The following is a 19855-nucleotide window of genomic DNA, read 5'->3' as shown; positions in this document are numbered from 1 at the left end:
GCCTGGTGTATCTCCATACGACTGCCAAGCAAATCTTTCCTTTTAAGTCTGCGGAAGGGTTAGCGGAAGGATATGTTTTTTATCACGCGCTCATTAGGTAGCCGAATTCGGCATGTTGATTCAGGTATGGACTAACCCTCATTCGTATTTGCTTCTCTTCGCTCAAGTGTTTCGAACATCAGCCACCTGAACGTGCGGTTTTCTACGTGGACGTTTGTTGTCATGTTTCTCGGTTTGAGGAGCGTTTATACGAGAAAATGCGAGGAGACGTGAAGGACACCTCGGAGACCGGTATGATATGACGAACATTCAGGATGGATGCACACAAAACACGTCGCGGCAAGCAGTGCGGACCCTTTTTGATTTAATGATTAAAGAAGACAAAAAATGTGACATCAAAAACAATTTATTATAAAGAAGCGGGTAGGTTTTCACCCCTTGTTTTCATACCCCCACCTCCTTCGAGTCCCTTTCGCCGTTCGTCTGCTCGTGTCCTTCCTTCCGTTCTTTCCTTACCGTCAAGAGCATACGAATCACCACAAAACTCCAATACATCTTACTGCCCAACTACCTTAGCCACCATGATGTTCAACACTGTCGCACTCTTTTCTGCACTCCTTGCCTCTGCCTCGCTTGTCTCCTCTGCACCTGCACAGAAGACGAGCCAACCGGTCATCAACATCGTGTATAACCCGGTGATCACATACCCTACTGCTGGTGTTGTGTGGGCTGTCGGTGAGACTCGGGAGATTACGTGGAATGCGGACGATATCCCGCAGGAAGTGAAAGACACGACTGGTACTATCGTGCTCGGTTTCAACGAGAACGATAGCGAGAACTTGGATCTTGGTAAGAACTCTATTCTTCTTGAAGCGAGGAAAGCGGCAGAAATTAAATTGATAAATTTTCTTCCGGGTAAAGCGCACCCGCTTGCTACGGGCTTCAAGCTCACTGACGAGAAGGTGAACGTCACTGTCCCCGACGTGGCAGACCGCTCAGACTACATCGTCGTTTGTGAGTTCAATTGGTTTACTTTTCTGACTTGTGGAAGCTCATAGAAATTAATCTAACAGTGTTCGGCGATTCTGGCAACGCTTCGCCGGAGTTCACTATCAACGGCGGTTCCTCTTCTTCGTCCTCGGTTGCCACCTCCACTGCAACCGCGAGCACCCTTCCCACTACTGCTTAAACTAGCTCTCTTAGCTAAAGTAGTACTGGATGGTCGTTTTCTTTAGTCGCTCCTTTTGGACGTTGGAACTTCATGACATGGACAAACTTTATCAATTCTGCTTTTCTTGTTCGACCCATCGACGTAGTCGATACCCTTTATTTCAGTTAAAAGGACTTTAATACCGAGACATTTCGTGTTTGTGTGGTGACTCCTTGCCTACCCGCTTTGTAGTGAAGTTGTATGCGGATGAAAAGATTTCGTTGATATGGACATACTAAACTCTTAGTTGGCATGAAGCTACGTGTTAGTTCGGCCGTTTGAGTGTAATAATCAATCTGCCTGAGTAAAATGTCGGAACCGGGCGACACCCTGCCATTAAAACATCTTTGTAGGCACGCTCGAACGACACGTCGTACAATTTGATTACAAGTGGCGGCCCCACTGTTTCTTGCATTGTTGCAATGTGGCTAGACCTTGAGGCCATGTGTAGTCGGAGTCTCGGAGATCTCAAGCGAAGAATCCGGATTGTCGTTTTTATAAATAGATTAAACAGACGGAGTTCTGTATTATTATTACTGTCAGGTGTACAACGTGTGTACCTATTGCTTCCTCCTCGAGCGGATCCGTTTCCCATTTTGCACAGCTGGCCCATGCCTATCAAATAAAATTAACATTAACAAAAATCGTCAACAGAAAAAAAAGGAATGAAGACCAACACACCCTCGTATTTTCTTCTTCGGCGGCGGCGGGTACGCAAATGTCTGAGGATCCAAACCCTGCCTATACTTCTCCATACACCAAAGTATATATTTTCGATCGCGTACATCGACTCCAGCGGCTTTCAACGCACGTCCGTCTAGAGACCAGAATTCTTGCCAGTCTGTGGTTTTTACTTTTTCGGAGGTGTTGCGGCCGATAGTGTTCAGGAATGATTCTACGGTTATTCCTTCTGTATCGTGTTTTTGTGTGTGTTAAGTTGGGGTTTGTGCAGTACGGAAATGGGGTGGAGAGGGACGTACGGCGACCTTTGGGAGTTGGCTTTCTTACGCTTACGGATGCATTTTCCTGTGAATATCCTCGTTTGGAGCCTAATCGGAGACGTAGTACGGGAGGTGAGGTACTCTGGGCAATAGGGAACAGTCTGCAGCTGCCGATGCGGTTGAGCAAGTATCGCGACATGACAAAGACTTAGGAGACTGGAAGGTGAACGCGGTTCGGCTGCGACGTGAAATAATATTTGCAGAAAACACGTGGCATAATATTACAGCACCCCAGAAAGGAAGTAATGACGAATTAAGCGAGCGGATCTGCTGCCGAGTACCGTCAATAACATCTTGCGCTCAGAACAGCTGTGAGCTCATAGCGCAGCTCAACTCCAACTTTCATTGCGCCGGTTTTCTCAACTCACCAGGAGAACAATGGCCAACTTGGTCGACGTAATCGAGCAGGCAACTCGTAAAGACGACAAGCAGTCCACCCAGCCAGACGGAGACGCGAAGCCAAGTGGTAGCGCGCTTGCGAACGGAGATGTGGAGGATCAGGCTAAACAAGAAAGCACGCCAGATGGCGAGGCTCACTCGAGTCCTCCTATGAACCTTGCTACTCCTGAACGAAGAAAAAGACTGCAGACAGACGGTCTTGACTTCCATATGCCCCATCAGAACCACCAGAATCATAGTCGAGGAGCAAGCCTCGACTCGGCGTCCTCTCCCATTTTCTCCCGCTCGCCACATGATTCTCCGTCCTCGCGTACGGGTCCTCCCCGCTCTTTCTCCTACAACCTCGTGCGCTCACCGAACCTCTCACGTCAGAATACACGCGCGCCCGACGATGACATCGCAGAGGAAGTTCCAGACGAGTTAGGAGATGAGTTCAATATGGACGACGAAGATGGAAATGGCAAAGCTCCTGCCGCATCTGGCTCTGGCTCTGAAGTCCGCCCTTCTGCCGCTGCACGCCTCCGCTCGGAGTTCCGTGGTGCACTGGAATACATTGATCCAGAGCAACGCGAGAGGGAACGTGAAGCAAAACAGAAACGCGAGAAGAATAGGCTCAGCAAGATTGCGGATGATGCACGGATGACACCGTTTAAATGGTTGACTGCTGAGCATACAACCCATGACTCGCCTCAGGCAGAGGGTGAGGGCTGGACTAGTTACTTTGATTTCTTAAAGTCTGGCGACAAGGGAAAAGAGAAAGAGGTCTCCGACGAGGAAGCCGATGGAGAAGCAGCACCAGCAAGTCCAGAAGATGGGAACGAAAGACATTCACGTTCTAAAACACAACCGTCTCGCTCGACGTCGCACGACCAGGTGTCAGGCAAGTTCAAGCTGACCGGGAAACGCGTGGAACGTTCCCAATCCATGCCGCATATGAAGCGGTTGAACAGCCGTAAGTATAGCACTTCGAAGGGTGCGCCGCGATGGAACCGCTTGCGATCCCTGCTCCCTGCTCTGGCTCAGCAAGGACGCAACGAAGCTGACCCAGATGCACGCCGTGGTCAAATGGCTGTGCAGCCTAATGTCGTGAATATTACTGACGAACTTATTACTGGTGGACTTGCTGCACTCATGCTGAAGCTGTGGTTTGAACGCGACGAACGGGGTAACCGACGTGTTCCTGTCCTCTTCCATCGACTGCGCGTACGTATCAGTGATAGTCTACATCCTTTGAGTGGAAATAAGGCGGTGTTCCGTATTGAATGCGAGTACGCGAACGGATTTGCACGTTGGGTTATATATAGGCAGCTACGTGACTTCGTATCCCTGCATACACACTATCGACTATCGAATGCCTTTAACCGTAATGTCGATGCATTGCCGGAGTTTCCGAAAACAAGTGAGTAAATTCGTATATCCTATTTCATAAACGCGGAGCTGAACTTGTGATAGGTCTGCCTTACTTCAAGTTCCTAAGAGAGAAAGGAAAAGAAAATGACCGGGAAGTTAAGAAGGCCGATTTTGCTCGGATGCAGCGCGAAAGTCTAGAGAACTATCTCATTGGTCTTATCCGTGCTGTGGTATGTATTATTTCCTAACTATGTCTCGTGCTGCACTCAATGCTTTGATGTAGATGTTCCACCCGACCTCGAATCGCATGGCCGGCTTTCTCGAAATAAGTGCCCTTTCTATCGCTTTGGCCCAGTCTGGTGGGTGGCAAGCAAAGGCTGGTATGCTTACCATTGAATCTGCTTCAAAGAAGAGCGGAGGCTTTGGCAAGAAGAGTTCCTCATGGTCAGCGAAGAGGAAGCAGCGATGGAGTGCACTCCGAGAAAGCTATCTCGTTGCTGTAGAAGAACCCGGCGAGGTCATTGTGTTGTTATTGCTGCCTATCGACTTCTTACTGATATTGTGTAATTTGTTAGGTCAATATCTGGGATGTATTCATGCTCGATCCTGATTTCAAGATTGAGCGTCCAAAAAGATATTATCGGCAAGGCCTCAATATGTTGCAACACACCCAGTCGAAAGAACACAAGGCCGGCACTTCACGTGAAAACGGACATGCAGATAGCGAGCACGGTACTATTAGGAAAGTGAAGGAGAAGGTCGAGCGAGCATTTCATTTCCGTGTTGGCAGTGGACGTCTGCATTCTCGAAACAGCACCGGGCGTCATAGTACGACCGTCGCGTCAATTAGACGACGGCATGCACGTTCTGAATCAGGTGCTTCGGCGAATTCTAGGAGGTCCCGGTCAAGTTCTACTTCAAGCAGTGGCTCGGAATCTGGTTCCGATAGTCCGGGAACGCCCATGGCTGACCCATCAACGAATGTGGATCCAATGCAAGGAGATGAGCATGAGTATGAGCATGGCGATGACCAGCAGCCGGACGTAGCTGAGGCGGAGAAGCAATTGCAGCAACGGCGGAGTAAAGGCAAAAAACGTACTAAGGATGTATCGAGACACACTTTCTTCGTGTCAAATTCACAGATGCGGCTGAAACTGTTCGCAAAGAATGATGTACGATTATCTTCAGCTCAGATTATCTTGTAATATACTAACATAATAAAATTTCCAGCGACAAATGCAGCAGTGGATCACTGCATTCGAGAAGACTGCGAACTCATCTCATTGGACTGGCCGGAATAGATTTGATAGTTTTGCACCGATTCGTCTGAATGTTGCTGCTCAATGGCTGGTTGATGGAGTGTGTATCCTTCGTTTACACATGCGACTAGGGCTCATGTCCTTTTTAGCGCGATTACATGTGGAATCTCTCTAGGGCTATCTTGATGGCGCGAGAGCGCATTTACATCCATGATTGGTGGCTTTCTCCAGGTATGCATGTATCTTTCGACAATTACCTGGTTGGATTAGAGCTGAAGTCAGCACAGAGCTTCAAATGCGGCGGCCAAACAAGGAGCATTATAGATTGGACAAGCTTCTCCAGCGAAAGGCGTACGAGGGTGTAAAGATATACATAATATTATAGTTCGTCATATGCTTCCAGTATTTGACTAAGTCTAACATTCTTCGCAGTCAAGAGGTGTCAAATAGAACTACACCAACAGATAGCAGGTATAGCCTTTGCTGCCTCACGTCGTATTCTCACTAAATGTTTTTTGCACCTTGTTTTGCAGCTATACGAAACAGCGCTTGGCTGCTCTTCATCCCAATATCATGATCCAGCGTTCACCTTCACATTTCCAGACAGGAACATTTTATTGGGCTCATGTGAGTTGCTGTATGTTATTGGACGAGGTGATCGCTAATATATCTTCCGAACAGCATGAGAAGCTTTGTGTTATTGACGAAGCCATTGCATTTATGGGTGGCATAGACTTGTCCTTCGGTCGTTGGGACACTCCGCAGCACATTCTTATCGATACTCCCGGAGTGGATAGCGAAGATCCAGCTCAGATTTGGCCAGGTAAGATATCGGCTGATAAACAGTCAGTGCTGCGCTGAAGCTCTATTCTGTAAATAAGGCAAAGACTATAGTAATGCGCGTATGAGCGACTTCTTCACGTTGAACAAGCCATTCGAAGATATGTATGATAGGGAAAGGATCCCGCGAATGCCTTGGTAAGAATTACGCCTTATTTGTGAAGAGTTCGCAACTTACATAGGTTTATCCGTCTAGGCACGATGTCGGTGTTCAAATTGTTGGTCAACCTGCCCGGGATTTATGTCGGCATTTCGTGCAACGATGGAATTATCTACTTCGGATCAAAAACCACACTCGAACGATGCCTTTCCTACTTCCACCCCCAGATTTCAGGTTACATGACTTGAACGAACAAGGATTGACGGGCACATGCGAGGTTCAGATATGCCGTTCCTGTGGTCCGTGGTCAATGGGAACACCGACGAGGGTAGAGCATTCGATTCAGAATGCGTATTTGAAAGGTTCGTTTGACGTGGATTTCTTCAGGAACGAGTCTAATCCACCTCGGTCAATAGCAATTCAGTTGTCGGACCATTTCGTATATATTGAGAATCAATTCTTTATCACTTCGTAAGTCTAAATGTTCTCTCACACATAACAGATTGACATATCAAGCTTTAACAAGGACAAATGTTAACGATACACCTATCGAGAACAAGATCGGTGATGCGCTTGTACATCGTATAATTCGCGCTCACCGCGAAGGGACGACGTGGAAATGCTGCATTGTGATTCCACTGTTACCGGGTTTCCCATACCCAGTAGATCATTCGGATGCATCTGCGGTGCGGAGGCTAGACTTGTGTTCTTCCATGCCAAGGCTTACTTTTGAATTTATAGGTCCGGATTATTCTCGAATGCCAGAATCGAACGATCTGCAGGGGTCCAAATTCTATTTTCTCTAGGCTAAAGAAAGAAGGCATAGATGTAAGGCGTAAAATTTCACATCAAAGGAGACAATGCTGACGAGCTTTTCAAGCCGGATGAGTACATCTCCGTTTTCTGCCTCCGTAGCTGGGGAAAGCTGCCAGGGAACGTTCTGACATCGGAGATGGTAGGTTTACCTACTTGTTCACTTGTCGAGAACGTGAACTTCATCTTGATATGTTGCATATAGGTTTACGTTCATGGGAAAGTCTGCATCGTCGACGATCGTTTCGCTATTATTGGGTCTGCGAACATCAATGAACGATCCCAGAGGGGCGACAGGGACTCAGAGCTTGCGGTGATCATTAGGGATACCGATATGGTTGATGGGTAAGGGACCAACTCGCGTTCACGTAATTGGTGTTGTTGCTATCGGTATGCTAATCAGTACTGCTATACTAGAACTATGGCTGGGAAACCGTACAAGGTTGGGAGGTTCGCGCATACCTTGCGTGTCCGCCTTATGCGCGAGCATCTTGGTGTTGATGTTGACGCTATGTATGAAGAGGATTTGATGGCTATCAATCCTGAAAAGGATGAGGTTGATTTGGACGCTTGGGACCCAGACAAAGAACAACGGAGAGGCCCGGATGATGGAGTTACGAAAGCAGGTAAAGCTCATGAGAGAACTGCGCTGAACGAAGCAGCTGGGGAGTTGAAAGATAGTGCTGAGCAAGGCAAGTAGCTTCACTTTATGTTTGATTGACTGAGTCTCAACTGTTTCACAGCTCTTCATGGGACAGAATTTGGCACTGAGAAGGACACTGGGTACTATCTTAGAAAAGTTGGCATCAAATCTTCTGGGGCCGACGCAACAGCCGATGATAAATACCTCGAAGAAGAACGTCAAGACTTTTCGAAAGATGGGAAGAAAGGGCCTGGCTTTGCAAGTGCGATAGTTCCGACACTTGAAGAGAAGACTATTCTTGAGCATCGGCCGCCGCCAGAGCAGTCAAACGGTGACAGACCTTCCGCCGACGCTAACCATGATTCCAAAGGCGATTCAGAGCCACACGAGGCTCGTGTGCACAATGGCTCGAGGGAGTTGTTCGGCGCTCCAGCAGATGCTTCCAAGAGTCCGCAGTCGGACGACGAGGTCCCTCATGCACGTGGTGCGAGGGGTGAACCGACTGATGAGGAGAAAGCGGCAGTCAACGCCCGCAAGTCTATTCGCAGGCACTTAGAAGCTAATATTGGCACAAACCCTTGGACGCTTCTCACTCCCACTCCCGAGGTCGATCCACATGGGTTTGAGGACCCTGTGTGCGATGCGTTTTGGAAGAATGTATGGGTTGCATGTGCTGTGCATAACGTAAGTCGTTTAATTGTGATTGATGGGCTGGAGGAGCATGTGCTTATGTGCTTGTGTTACCATAGACCGAGATCTTCCGAAAGGTGTTCCATTGTATTCCTGATGATACGGTAACGACTTGGAAGCAGTATAAGGAATTCGTGCTTCATCATGAACGCATGAATAAACCAGTCAGTCCTATTTGTAGGCACGATTCTTATCAGAAGCTGACGATAGCCCAGGTTAAGGACACATCCGAGCCTGTAGGCCGTGTCCCTTCCGAGACGGGGGACGAGGATGCTTTGGGTCACGAGAAGGATTCAAAGGAGGCGGAGTCCAACGAGAAAGCAGATGATATCTCAAGACACGACACGTTAAAGGCCAAGGGTTCCGTTCGCACGAGTGCAAGCAGTAGCCGGACTCAGAACAATCGGTCACAGACGCCGAGCAACTTGGGTATTAAAGATTCGGGCACGAAAGATGATATCCGACGTACGCCATCACGTGCAGATCGACCGTTTGAGAAGTGGGAGCGCGATGAGATGGAGAAGCTTTTGGGAGAACTGCGTGGGCATCTTGTGTTGTATCCGACTCGGTTCCTTGAAGGAGAGGACGTTGCGAATAATTTCTTGTTCAATGCCGATAGGTGAGTCATGCATGTGTTCGTTCTACTTATTGGGTTTGGGCTCACGAACGCTTGCTTGTAGGCTTTTGCCTATGCCGATTTACGATTAACCGCGTTGTAATGGTTATCCAAGCAATACCAAGCGTATGTATTCTCTTAAATCAAGGACCAGACTTGCGATGTAGAATATGTATTATGTATTTTCTTGCAATCCATCTCCATTGGACTACACATGGTTCTTACTGCCTTATTACGTATACACGCATATACCCATCAAAATGTACAAAGGTTATTAGTGGAATACAATTTTAGGCACATTAACGGTTGAGCATACAAAATGCGGCGGTAGAAATACAAATCAAGAATTTAGTTTATCATTTCATTTCGACATCATTTTCAAGTTTTGGCAAGTCCGCTGCGGCTGCGTCAATTTTACACCATCTTTTATGATACGACCATGCTTTTCTCTGGCATAAACTTCCACAGTATTGGGACTTCCCTCGACACTTGGAGCACTGAGATTTAGGAGCTGTTTTGCCACAATAAGAGCAGTATCGTTCTTCGCCTCGAGTAATCCTTTCCAGTCGCGAGAGGATACGTTTCGCGAGTTCCGCAGCAGGTCCCGAATCTTCGAGATTTATAGCGTATATGCGTTGGGATTGGTTGAGTTCGAGGTCTTCTTCAGCTACGCGTGGTAATAATTGTTCGTGATAAGTTTTCCGACGTTCCATCACGAAGGGTTCTCCCGCGCTCCCGCGTAATCCGAGAACTGATGCGTTTATGTCAAGTGCGACGCATTGAGTGTTGCGTCTTTTGGTTGGTAGATCGTTGGTCTTGCCAAACACGAGGTAGACCCACGGTTCGCTAACGTGTTTTTCAGCAAAGACGTATTGATCCATTGCCATTTCTATATGCTTCTCTTCGTGTTCTAGTCGTTCCATGTTGTTGATGTATACGAGTTCCTTTGGGAGTATATCCATCTCGGCGACTGCGAATGACTGAGCACTGCATGAGAATTCGAAGCCGTCAGGTGTTCGTATACGTAATTTTGTAGACTTGGGGAGTGAATCTAGGACGAGTTGTAATGCATGATGAAGCATATAGCCACTATCGTGGTTCTTAACTCTCCAAAAGGCAGTCTCTACCTCGTCCTCTTCAAGATCCGTATACGGTTTCGCTTTTTCATGTAAGAAAGTACTCGGTTCCGCGTTGGGTCCTCCCTCGCCTTCGGCTGCACCGTCTTTTCCATTTGAGTTATTTAATAGAAAATAACCGACTTTGGGTGTGTCTCTGAGGCGAAATGACTCTTGGGAGTTTTGTGGGACGTGAGAGGGTGGATGAGAGCCGTCGCAGGTTTCTAAGAGACGTGCGTGGGGGAAACGAGTGTCGGAGAGGAGGCGTTCACGGAGGAGGATGACGACTAGGTCGTGAAGGTCGAGTTTGATGTTTTCTGGGAAGGAGAAGGAGTTTGGAGGGATGAGGTCTTCGGTGGACATCGCGGGGTTACGTTCAGGCGTAATTTTACAAGACGTTTGATGAAAGAGCTTTTTCGGATATTAACTATAGGAATGGGCCACCGAGCGAACAAAGAGGGTGCATAAAGGAAAATAATATTAGTGTTCGGCAAGTCGCGTTTGAACTTTGAAGACATCAATGCGATCATTGCGCCGCCACAAAACATGAGCAAATACGGGATTCTTAAAATTGAAACAAAGTGGAATAACTGATCAGTCAGAACTATCCTTTTCATCCCTTTTCCTCATTTGCACCACCCAGTTTTTAGGAATACCCAACTTCGAGAAACCAATCTTATCGCACTATCATAACCGGGCTTCCGTTTTCCGCGTGGATAGTGGGACCGACGTACCTTAAGTTCTGAACCTTTGCACAGAACGGCAGAACCACTCAGAAGCCCAAGTCAAAACGGAAGCAGATGGCCGACTGACCGTCACAGGCGTTTAAAGTGTTTTCGCGCATTCGTGATCAGCGACTTTTACATTGCAGTCGATCCATCCGGCATTTGGGTGAAAAGAAAGCGACAACAAAGGAAAGTAATACAGACGTAGCGGATCGTCCGCCCCGGCATACATACATACCCATTCCTTCGCTCAGACAAAAGGCAACCCTATGAGTTCTTCGCAGTTAAGGATTCGTTTGGTTTGGTCTCGTCCACAGGGCAACAGGTGTGGCCAAAGCAGAATACAACGACAAATATCGATAAATGAGAGGAAGGGAAGAACACACTAGCACTACCGGATTAGAACACCGTTTTGTTTTGGTGTGGGGTAACATCTGCCTGACTTTTGATCGGAGAGTTTGTCGGCCGATACGAGAACGATTATGCGCAACTTCTCCAATCTTCTCATCCCTTGTCTTTATCTCAGGGAAGCGATTGTATCTCTCACCGACTCGAGGTCGAAAGCTGATCGCAATCTGATCCGGATGTCCGGGACCCACACTCTGGCTCCTGCAACTCAAATTTGTGCTGTCTCGCTCGCTCGAAATGGTCTACCGCAAGACGGGTGAACTCTATTATTCTCGAGCGTAAAATATCGACGGGGCGATAGGCACTATCTAACTCTCCAGAACGGGGACCGAGCTAGTGATGGCAGGACGCGTCCCTTAGTTGTGGTGTGTACGTATCTGGAACACGTTGCCATTTAGCCGGTGGCCAAGGGTGGCCACATGGGACCTTTCTAATTCGTCGATCAGCTGCTCGTACACGGTCGGGCCACAAACTATCTCCAGTGACAACCTTGTGCCGTTCCAGAATGTATATAAAGAAATACACTCTCGAAGCCATGTCCGCTTCTGCTCCCGCTCTCGACACTCACCACTCTCCCTCAGTCCAAATTTCGGGGACGTCAAAACCTGTCAATCCCCCTAACCGATGGCGGATAACTATCTTGGCGAAGGGCACAAATATTTCAATTTGTATATGTTTCTTTTTGGATCATGTGAATTTTTGTCCCCGCTCATATATCACTTTCCAGATCCGACTATGAGCTCGATCCACGCAGTCGATATAGACGGCGTATTTTTCGCGAGGTGTCAGTGTGCAAATTACTAACCGAATAAGCTCTATTTAATGGCGTGAGTATGCAGAGCCCCCTCATGGCCGACACATCCAGAAACTTCTGGCGAGTGCGTACACCGCTTCTGCAATTATTCTGAAGACTCAAGCTATCGACTACCTCTCTAGGGCCAGTATCAGCACTACTCCGAGACATATCGAGCCACCTCAAGACCAAGAGCACGTGCAACCCGATGCCTGGGGGAAGAGGCGACGAGAAAACATAACAGATGGCTACGTTACTGATGGTTCTTACGCCGAGGCGCCTCCGATGTCTCCCTTCTCTTCTGAGGCGAGTGGTTTGGAGGGGATCGATGACATCGGCGACGAAATAGACAGTCCATACGCTTCCGATCACGACAGACCACAATCGTCGACATCCGCTATTCGTGATCGGAGGCTCAACGAGCCTATATTTCCGCCCAAGCTACCGCCTGCAGCCCGTCCGCTACAAAAAATGCCGGTGGTGTCACCTATACTTCCCAATCCCGCGTCCGCTTCGAGTTCTGTTGTGCAATACAGCTCGAGTCGATTAGCGGAACGTGCAAGATTAGCTAGTTTGCCCACAACGTCAGAACCTCCGGCTAAGGTCCATACCGGATACTCAGCAAGGTCAGTGACGAGCCTGGGTGTCAGCACCCAACCTTATGCTTCCGGGATGAAAGAGGCGGTTCTAGAGAAGCACCGAGGTAATGAGTCTCCATCACCGAGAAATGAAGAATTTCGCACGGACGTGACCAGGCCCAGACGGGCAACGATCAACACTCTCGCAACGTATATGCAGCCAATTCCGGGCCCTAGCTCTGTGGAGCGTAGGCGATTAGATACCCCCGCATCTATCACGGGACCTGACATGTCAAAAATCAAAAACGAGCATTCGAGTCCTCCCCCTCTTGATTTGAGTGCGCCCGAGCAGCCGTATTCGGCGACGTACACCAAGGATGGTGAAGATTGGGGGTTGACGGTATCTACAGCTGATTCGTATCGACGCCGCAAGCGAAGTAGGTCCAGTGCATCAGCAACCATTCAAGCAAATACACCCAGGATTGTGGAATCTGAGCAGCTTCCTAGACGAGGGGACAGATCAAGTGGGAATACGTTGCTAAAGGTAGCGCTTGAGAGCGGAGACTATGAACAGATCGCAGACAACAAATGGCGCTGTAGAGTTCATAACGAATGTTTAGGTGGACACCGCTCAGTGACACGGCACCATGAATCGGTGCATCTTAACAAAACTGCGGAGTGTAAATACTGCGGTGCTCTCTTTTCGCGACGCGACGCTATGCTACGGCATCAACGATCAAGTGGATGCAAAGGGGTGGTGAAGCAGCAATTCTGAAGGTTCCACATGGTCGTAGTGGCGCTCGTGAGATGCCCTGCAATTTACGTGGTTTTTATGACGACTATATTACTACGGATGAATCCGACATCTCGTATTCTTCATCTGATTCCTTACCCTCTTTGGGACTCGAGGTAAACATTCCTTTTCTAGTCTTCTCTCTTGACTTTTTTCGGACGTCGGTCTATTCTAGTACTTTAGTTTATCTCTGGAAGCAAGGCGTATTTGACGCACGCTGCATACCAACCACTGCTGAGAAGTAATTTGTATATATTTATTTATGGACAATCGATTGAGAAAGTTCTACCACCTCTTCGGAAGCTTTTCATACTTCGTCGTGTAACAAGACGTATTCCCTAGTCGACATTCCAAATTTGATCACTGAAATCATCAACTGAGTTAACCGACCAGTAGAAGACTCAGGCTCAAGCAAACCTACCATCTCCCGTCTTTAGTTCGTAATATCGTGATGTAGGGATAGCTTCGTCATTCACAAATGTATTGTTTGTCGATTCGAGATCTATGATGAAAGGCCTGTAAAGTGCGCTTAGAATAGGGCAAATAGCGAATAGGACTCGGGCCTACTTTACCACCGCCTTGGACGATCCAAATTCATCCTTCTCCTGCACTTGCCGGTCTGTTTACTTTCAGACATGGAACAATTTGTACACAATTTAATTTTACTTACATTGAATGACGGCATGTTGTTTCGAGCAGGAGGGATGCTCGATGTAGATGTCTACTACAGCCTTGTCCCGCCCAATCAAATAGCAGCTTTGACGGTGGATGTGTAACAAGTCTATGAAAGAAAAGAAATTGCCATCAGCAGTTATTCGCGAATTGAGACATTAATACACGCACCGGTTTGTTCCTTGCCTTTAAAAATATACAATCTCCATCCAACAGGTGGTTTACGAGCTTCCGGAGGTTCATTGTACTTTAACACCGTAGACGTCCCATCTGCGAGCCGAACTGTGTTCGTGGCTGCCGCCAACAACCCGGACTGGTTGAAGTTTGGCTTGACCTTGTCTTTCTCCTTGTCCGAAGAGGGTGATTTCGACCTAGAATAAGAGCGAACAGAAGAAGGTTGTCTTGAATCCCGTCGAGACGTTGAGGGACCTGCTCGAGCCTCGTCCTCTCGTTCCCGGTCTCTGTATTCACGTTTCCTGTCCTTCTTGTCCTCCCACTCGCGATCCCGCTCGTCTCGGCCCCGCCTTCTGTCTCTGTCTGCGTCTCTGTCACGTTCCCAAGGCTCTGAACGTCGCCCATATTTTTCCTCGTCATCATCGTACCGCCTCCGCCGATACCTCTCGCTTCGTACATTGCGCTCGTCCTCCTCTTCTCTTTGCCTTCTAGATCGATCTTTCCTCCGTTCTTCCGAGTCATAACGGTCGTCATTAGCATATCTCTGACGTTCTCGACGAGCAGGCGAGCGTGAACGGGAATTTCGAGCCATTGTGCTTTCGATTAAGTGGTGAAGTAAGGACAAGTAGATGCAGCTCAAGAAAGTTAAGAATGATCCCGTCGTAGGAATTTACAAGGAAAGAGATCATTGAAGTTTGCACTACAAGTCCTTGGTGGTCCAACGGCTAGGATTGCCCGCTTTCACTATTCTGCATTTTCAGATGTGTACCGGGCCGGCCCGGGTTCGACTCCCGGCCAGGGAATTAGAACTTGGTTCCTTGACTTTTTTTATTTTCTATTTTTTTTCCACTTCCTTACCCACTCTAACATTATACATTACCTTCAGTCTATTATGCTGATTGAAAGGGGGAAGATCTTGCTTGTGTGTTTGTCTGTACCTAATTAACACACAGTTAAAGTAGTTAATAAAAGTCTTACAGTCAACATACTTATATTCAGCAAAGACAGTGTAGCATTCTGTTTGAAATTCTTTCAGCTACTTCAAGTCAGTACAATATAGTTTCTTCCTTTCATAATAGAACATTTATTATATTGAAAGAAAGGCAAAAAACTTGTTAAAAGAAGTATGTAATAGAAATTCAGACATAACAAGACATCCAGACTGGAAAAAAGCAATGTGTTCAACCTCCTGAGAATCTTTGTCATTTGTGTAAATTAAACAGGCTTAATGCTAATAAATGGTATTATTATTATAAATGTAGAATTATAATTACCAACTAGCAACAGATCAAGATTCTTTCCGTTTGACTCATTCAAGTATTTTTGTGGATCTACGCGTCGCGCGTCTGAATGCTGACTTCGTCTTTGTTTCCTGCTGCTCATCTCCACCATGTCGATGACAGAAATGCCTCAGCAAGGAGAGCCTTGGTTCGACGACGGAAATCTTATTCTCCAGGCCGATGGAAATGTCTGCTTCAAAATCCATCGCGGTGTACTTGCTCGACAGTCCGAGATCTTTAAGGATATGCTTGCTTTGCCTCAGCCTTCGCCATTGACTTCAAATGATGTAGAGAAAGTGGAAACCGTACGAATGTATGACTTGCCTGTGGAACTGTCGAATTTGCTAATGGCGATCTATGATGGAGTGTGAGTATTTATTTGAGTCTTAATGGTCCTTTAAGAGGTTACATGGGCTGAGCGTGGCTTTAGGACCTTTTATAACCGAGATGTTGAAGATTTCTTCTTTCTTGCATCTATACTACGGCTTTCGACGAAATACTTTATTGCGCATTTACGAAAGCAAGCTATTGAAGCGCTTGCACAGACCTGGTCGTATATGTTGGATGGTCACGACGCGATGGTTGACCGAGCACTCCAGGCCCCTGTAGGCCCTGGAGAGTTCACTTATCCCTACGTTCATCCTGTTCATGTGCTCAACCTTGCCCGAGAGACGAACGTATGCATTGTAATACCCTCAGCGATTTACTTCCTATCTGTATACCCGTTTTCCGACCTTCTACAAGGTTCCCACCCGAAGCTCCTTGTTGAATCACGCACGGGACTTCCTAAACCGGCTTCAACGCTTTCTATTGAGGACATCACGAACTATACACACATGTATCAGCATCGTATCGAGCTCGTCCTCGACTACGTCCGTCACTTCTGCGGCGAACGACGTTCACATCGCGATTGTCGATGGAGACGAGAAGAAGATCCATCACGTCCTTTCAATCACGATCAAGACCGACCGCCAGAAGTCGAAGGCCTAGATCCCTGTTCACATACTTTCGCCAGGTTAGCTTCACGTGCATCTAGGTCGTGGTATACTCGTACAGGACCTCTCCGTTGGATGTTACAGACCGTGCAGTACTTAGAGCAGAGAGACATGCCTCTTTGTTCGCTTTGCAAGTATACGTTTCAGAGAGACGTCGAGTCTCATCGGCATGGTATCTGGGATAAACTTCCGGGGGTGGTAGGATTACCTAGGTGGAAGGAGCTACTTGAATCAGACCTACCAGAAACATGTCAGGAACCAGAGCGAGTAGGAACGCAGAAACAGCAGCAAAATCGTACAACAACCCCGCTGGCACGATCGAGCTAGGTTCCATGTCATCTGGATGAAATCAGATTCCTATTTCTCGATTCTGACTTAGGCACTGTCATTTTTTCATTGAAGCAGCACACAGGCTTACTGTAAATGCTGTCACTGGCTAAAAGTATCTGTGTATGAAATTCAACACAATTGTACAATATATAGTTCAAGCACATTCTGACACCGGATCACTCATGATTTAAAGTCGATTACACGTCGACTCCGAGACACACACAATATTAATCGGGAGTCAAAGCATAGACATGGTACAACGGCAGTTCTGTCGTGAAAATGCGTAGAAATACAGTGTCTAAAATCCAGAGCGGATTAAATACCAGTAAAATGAAAAAGCAGCGTGTTGTGAAATGCATGTCAAGTATATGTCCCCACAAATGCATAAAAAGACACTGGAGGAACAACGAAAGCGAAGAGGCCAAGAAAGTGATACTATAAGCTATAAGTTCGCCGGAGAAAGGATGGGAACATCCGTCCGAAAATCCAGTCCACGCGTCTTCGCCTAATGTTATGACTGTGCGGCGACGAGTCTGTTGCAATCTTCGATGATACTATCAGGAAGGCGTAATCGCAAATCGGTGAAGACGGTATAGAGGAGAGCATGTGAGATGCCACGCTGGAGGAGGTACTCCGGTGGCACACCCCATCCGAGAAGGTCGAGCACGAGGACTTTGGCTTGATCTAACTGTGTATCTGTCACTGCGCAAAATCAGTGCTTTCAGCATTCATGTGAAAGAGACGGGGCAGATTAAAGAAAGAATATTGGCCACATACTGAGTTCTCGATCGACAGGCTGCGGCTTCGACTGTGCGTCCGCTGAATCAACGACTACGTCAGCATCACTGCTTTGCGAGACACTAGTTGCTTGGGTGGTCTGCGATTCAATCAAATTCCCTTCCTGAGAACTGTCCAATGGAGGGATTGGGCCTGGAGACGGACGAGACGAAGCGATATCCGACTCTCCTTCTGCGTCCAGTTCTCCGTCTGCATCTGCATCTGACTCTACGTCCATATCCATTTCATCCCCGCCGTCAGCTTTCGAATCCTGCATCGTCTCCACGTGAGGAGGCGTAGAGTCTTTCCGAGCCGGGGGTAGTGGTTTAGAAGTTGTCTCGACTTTCTCTGGTTTGTCCTCCTTCTCCCCCTCATAATTCCTCTCCTCCTCCTCGTGCATTACCACATCCTTTGAGTCTTTGTCTTGTTCGACTTTCGCGGAAGTAGAAGCTGTAGAAATAGAAGCCAACGCCTGCACGGAGGTAGACACTGGACTCATAGAAGTGGTCGAAGTGGAAGATGAGGTGGATTTTAATGGGATACCAAGCGACTTTGCGAGCGCTGTGTACGTCATTTCCATAGGTGTGAGAGAAGAAATTCCCTACTATTTAGTCGGTTGTCGACGAGCGTCTTCTGCGCTCGGTCGTTGTGTGTGTCGGAATGGCTAGATGTGGTGGAAAGAAAGCAAGTCGCATCGCAAGTTTGCGCGTGACCGTCGATCAGTGACGGCATCATCACCAAATTTCCATTCAAATTATTGAGCAGCAAAAACCTTGTTGCTTCCGTCCACAACAACTTTCTGTAACTCTTTTTGAGATAGAATGCCACTTGATGGTCATTCGTATCTCGTCGCTCAAGGATGGTCTGGAAAAGGCTCTGGTTTGAGACAAGGCTCAATTTCTCGACCTTTGGCGATTCCGCAGAAGAAAACGCTTTCTGGTCTCGGGAAGGACAGAGACGAGGCATTCCCGTTCTGGGATCAGTATGTCCCCACTTTCTCGCGCAGAAATCTGTTCGACAATTAATTAATTTTGCTCAAATAGCCTCTTCACTGTAGCAGCGAATACAATACAAGTCAAGGTCCATAAAGATGAAGACGACTCCAGTGACTCCGTGAGCATATAATAAATTTCCGTCGTGACAATCTTCCCTAATCAATTCTCTATTTATGTGAAGGAACCTTCCACATCTACCCCTGCTCTACCTACTTTATCACGCACAAGCACAGGAATTCTATCAAATAAGCGACCGGTTTCTGGTACTCCAGCGTCCTCCTCTGGCTCGTCAACTCCATGTGCGGAAGCATCCTCATCCACAAACATTCCGTCTATGAGTCTTATGGCACGAGCAAAACGAGAGGCAGCAAGGAGAAACCTTTACTCTCGATTCTTCCGTGGACCAGTTTTAGGCCCGGATTCTAATTTCACGGTGGAAGAGATTAATGAAGTCAAATCGACATTAATTGCACCTGTTACTCTGGAAGCAAGCTCTATTGATGAAGTAACTCAGCCTACTTGCGAAGATATTATGGCAGATGGACAAGGACAAAGTTTTGAGAGACAGGAGAAGAAGAGAAAGAATTTGGAGAAAGAAGAGAAGAAGGCGAAGAAGAGAGATACAGAGGGGACGGAGATGAGGGAGAAGGATAAGAATGTTAACGAAAAGGCGAAGTTAAAGACAAAACGAAAGGATAAGGGCAAAGAGAAGGAACTTCAACCAACAACGCCTAGCGGCACAAGGCATTCAAAGGAGCGAAAACGAAAGCGAACTGGCATTGTTACAGAGACTGAAGATATTCAGGCAGACGATCGCAAGCCGAAGAAGAAACGAAAAGGAGATGTTGACCAGGAGGTTGAGCTGGGGACTGGTACTTCTGTGGACGCTAGTAGGAAGGAGGACCGGAAGCGAAACAAGGAAACGAAGAAACGCGAATCACTTGTCGAAGAGGATGTACTTGCGGAGGGCACCGCAGAACACAAATCGGGCGCAGACGCAAAAGCGGAGAAACGACGGAGAAAGGCAGAGAAGGTAGAGAAGCGGAGACGAAAAGGTGTAGAGGCTGTGTCAAGTCAAAGTGTGGAAGTAGAATTGCCATAGACGTCTTATTCATCAGTTAGATTAGGCCAATAGATTTTATCATGGTCTAGTTCCAGGAAATTTATTGAGTCGCAAGAATCTGCGAGACTGAAGTTCATTGTGGGGAAAGTCGGATGCAGTGTATCATTGAGCCAAATAGATCCATCTCATACCAAAGACACATCAAAGCGTCCGAGTTATTAGCATACAAAAACAGA

At 47.4% G+C, this 19855-nt stretch overlaps 8 protein-coding genes and 1 non-coding gene across 9 annotated transcripts; 6 read left to right on the top strand and 3 right to left on the bottom strand.

The window, feature by feature from the left end:
- Nucleotides 1-584: 584 nt before the first annotated feature.
- Nucleotides 585-1189, top strand: FOMMEDRAFT_97900 (uncharacterized protein; the record flags this gene model as incomplete). The annotated part of the gene is made up of 3 exons (XM_007271682.1): nt 585-849; nt 922-1014; nt 1074-1189. 3 exons carry the CDS (start codon nt 585-587, stop codon nt 1187-1189), a joined length of 474 nt encoding a protein of 157 aa, XP_007271744.1.
- Nucleotides 1190-3675: 2486 nt separating this feature from the next.
- Nucleotides 3676-9013, top strand: FOMMEDRAFT_97626 (phospholipase D; the record flags this gene model as incomplete). The annotated part of the gene is made up of 23 exons (XM_007271597.1): nt 3676-4009; nt 4063-4190; nt 4244-4477; nt 4536-4633; nt 4886-5132; nt 5191-5319; nt 5369-5450; nt 5507-5603; nt 5652-5690; nt 5753-5846; nt 5901-6042; nt 6101-6197; nt 6256-6521; nt 6576-6630; nt 6686-6845; nt 6901-6987; nt 7040-7114; nt 7178-7317; nt 7390-7652; nt 7716-8299; nt 8365-8469; nt 8521-8924; nt 8986-9013. The coding sequence occupies 23 exons, from the start codon at nt 3676-3678 to the stop codon at nt 9011-9013; spliced, it is 3888 nt and encodes a 1295-aa protein (XP_007271659.1).
- A 264-nt stretch (nt 9014-9277) lies between these two features.
- Nucleotides 9278-10399, bottom strand: FOMMEDRAFT_32123 (uncharacterized protein; the record flags this gene model as incomplete). The annotated part of the gene is made up of 1 exon (XM_007271550.1): nt 9278-10399. The coding sequence occupies one exon, from the start codon at nt 10397-10399 to the stop codon at nt 9278-9280; it is 1122 nt and encodes a 373-aa protein (XP_007271612.1).
- Nucleotides 10400-11704: 1305 nt separating this feature from the next.
- Nucleotides 11705-13315, top strand: FOMMEDRAFT_171294 (uncharacterized protein; the record flags this gene model as incomplete). The annotated part of the gene is made up of 3 exons (XM_007271681.1): nt 11705-11837; nt 11897-11937; nt 12002-13315. The coding sequence occupies 3 exons, from the start codon at nt 11705-11707 to the stop codon at nt 13313-13315; spliced, it is 1488 nt and encodes a 495-aa protein (XP_007271743.1).
- Nucleotides 13316-13640: 325 nt separating this feature from the next.
- FOMMEDRAFT_97704 (SMAD/FHA domain-containing protein) lies at nt 13641-14771 on the bottom strand (the record flags this gene model as incomplete). Its single annotated transcript, XM_007271602.1, has 5 exons — nt 13641-13696; nt 13755-13849; nt 13901-13952; nt 14004-14114; nt 14177-14771. The coding sequence occupies 5 exons, from the start codon at nt 14769-14771 to the stop codon at nt 13641-13643; spliced, it is 909 nt and encodes a 302-aa protein (XP_007271664.1).
- A 115-nt stretch (nt 14772-14886) lies between these two features.
- FOMMEDRAFT_t79 lies at nt 14887-14982 on the top strand. Its single transcript has one exon. It is a non-coding gene; the product is annotated as a tRNA-Glu (tRNA).
- A 571-nt stretch (nt 14983-15553) lies between these two features.
- On the top strand, nt 15554-16944 carry FOMMEDRAFT_143417 (uncharacterized protein). The gene is made up of 2 exons (XM_007271680.1): nt 15554-15826; nt 15890-16944. Exons 1-2 carry the CDS (start codon nt 15570-15572, stop codon nt 16779-16781), a joined length of 1149 nt encoding a protein of 382 aa, XP_007271742.1. The 5' UTR covers nt 15554-15569; the 3' UTR covers nt 16782-16944.
- Nucleotides 16945-17001: 57 nt separating this feature from the next.
- Nucleotides 17002-18160, bottom strand: FOMMEDRAFT_171291 (uncharacterized protein). The gene is made up of 2 exons (XM_007271679.1): nt 17562-18160; nt 17002-17486 (listed from the first exon to the last, which is right to left on the bottom strand). Exons 1-2 carry the CDS (start codon nt 18139-18141, stop codon nt 17296-17298), a joined length of 771 nt encoding a protein of 256 aa, XP_007271741.1. The 5' UTR covers nt 18142-18160; the 3' UTR covers nt 17002-17295.
- Nucleotides 18161-18382: 222 nt separating this feature from the next.
- Nucleotides 18383-19658, top strand: FOMMEDRAFT_171290 (uncharacterized protein; the record flags this gene model as incomplete). The annotated part of the gene is made up of 3 exons (XM_007271678.1): nt 18383-18543; nt 18605-18674; nt 18738-19658. The coding sequence occupies 3 exons, from the start codon at nt 18383-18385 to the stop codon at nt 19656-19658; spliced, it is 1152 nt and encodes a 383-aa protein (XP_007271740.1).
- Between the last annotated feature and the right edge of the window lie 197 nt (nt 19659-19855).

Source organism: Fomitiporia mediterranea, assembly GCF_000271605.1.
Source record: "Fomitiporia mediterranea MF3/22 unplaced genomic scaffold FOMMEscaffold_18, whole genome shotgun sequence".
NCBI lineage: Eukaryota > Fungi > Basidiomycota > Agaricomycetes > Hymenochaetales > Hymenochaetaceae > Fomitiporia > Fomitiporia mediterranea.
This window is presented reverse-complemented; position numbering and strand designations above follow the sequence as displayed.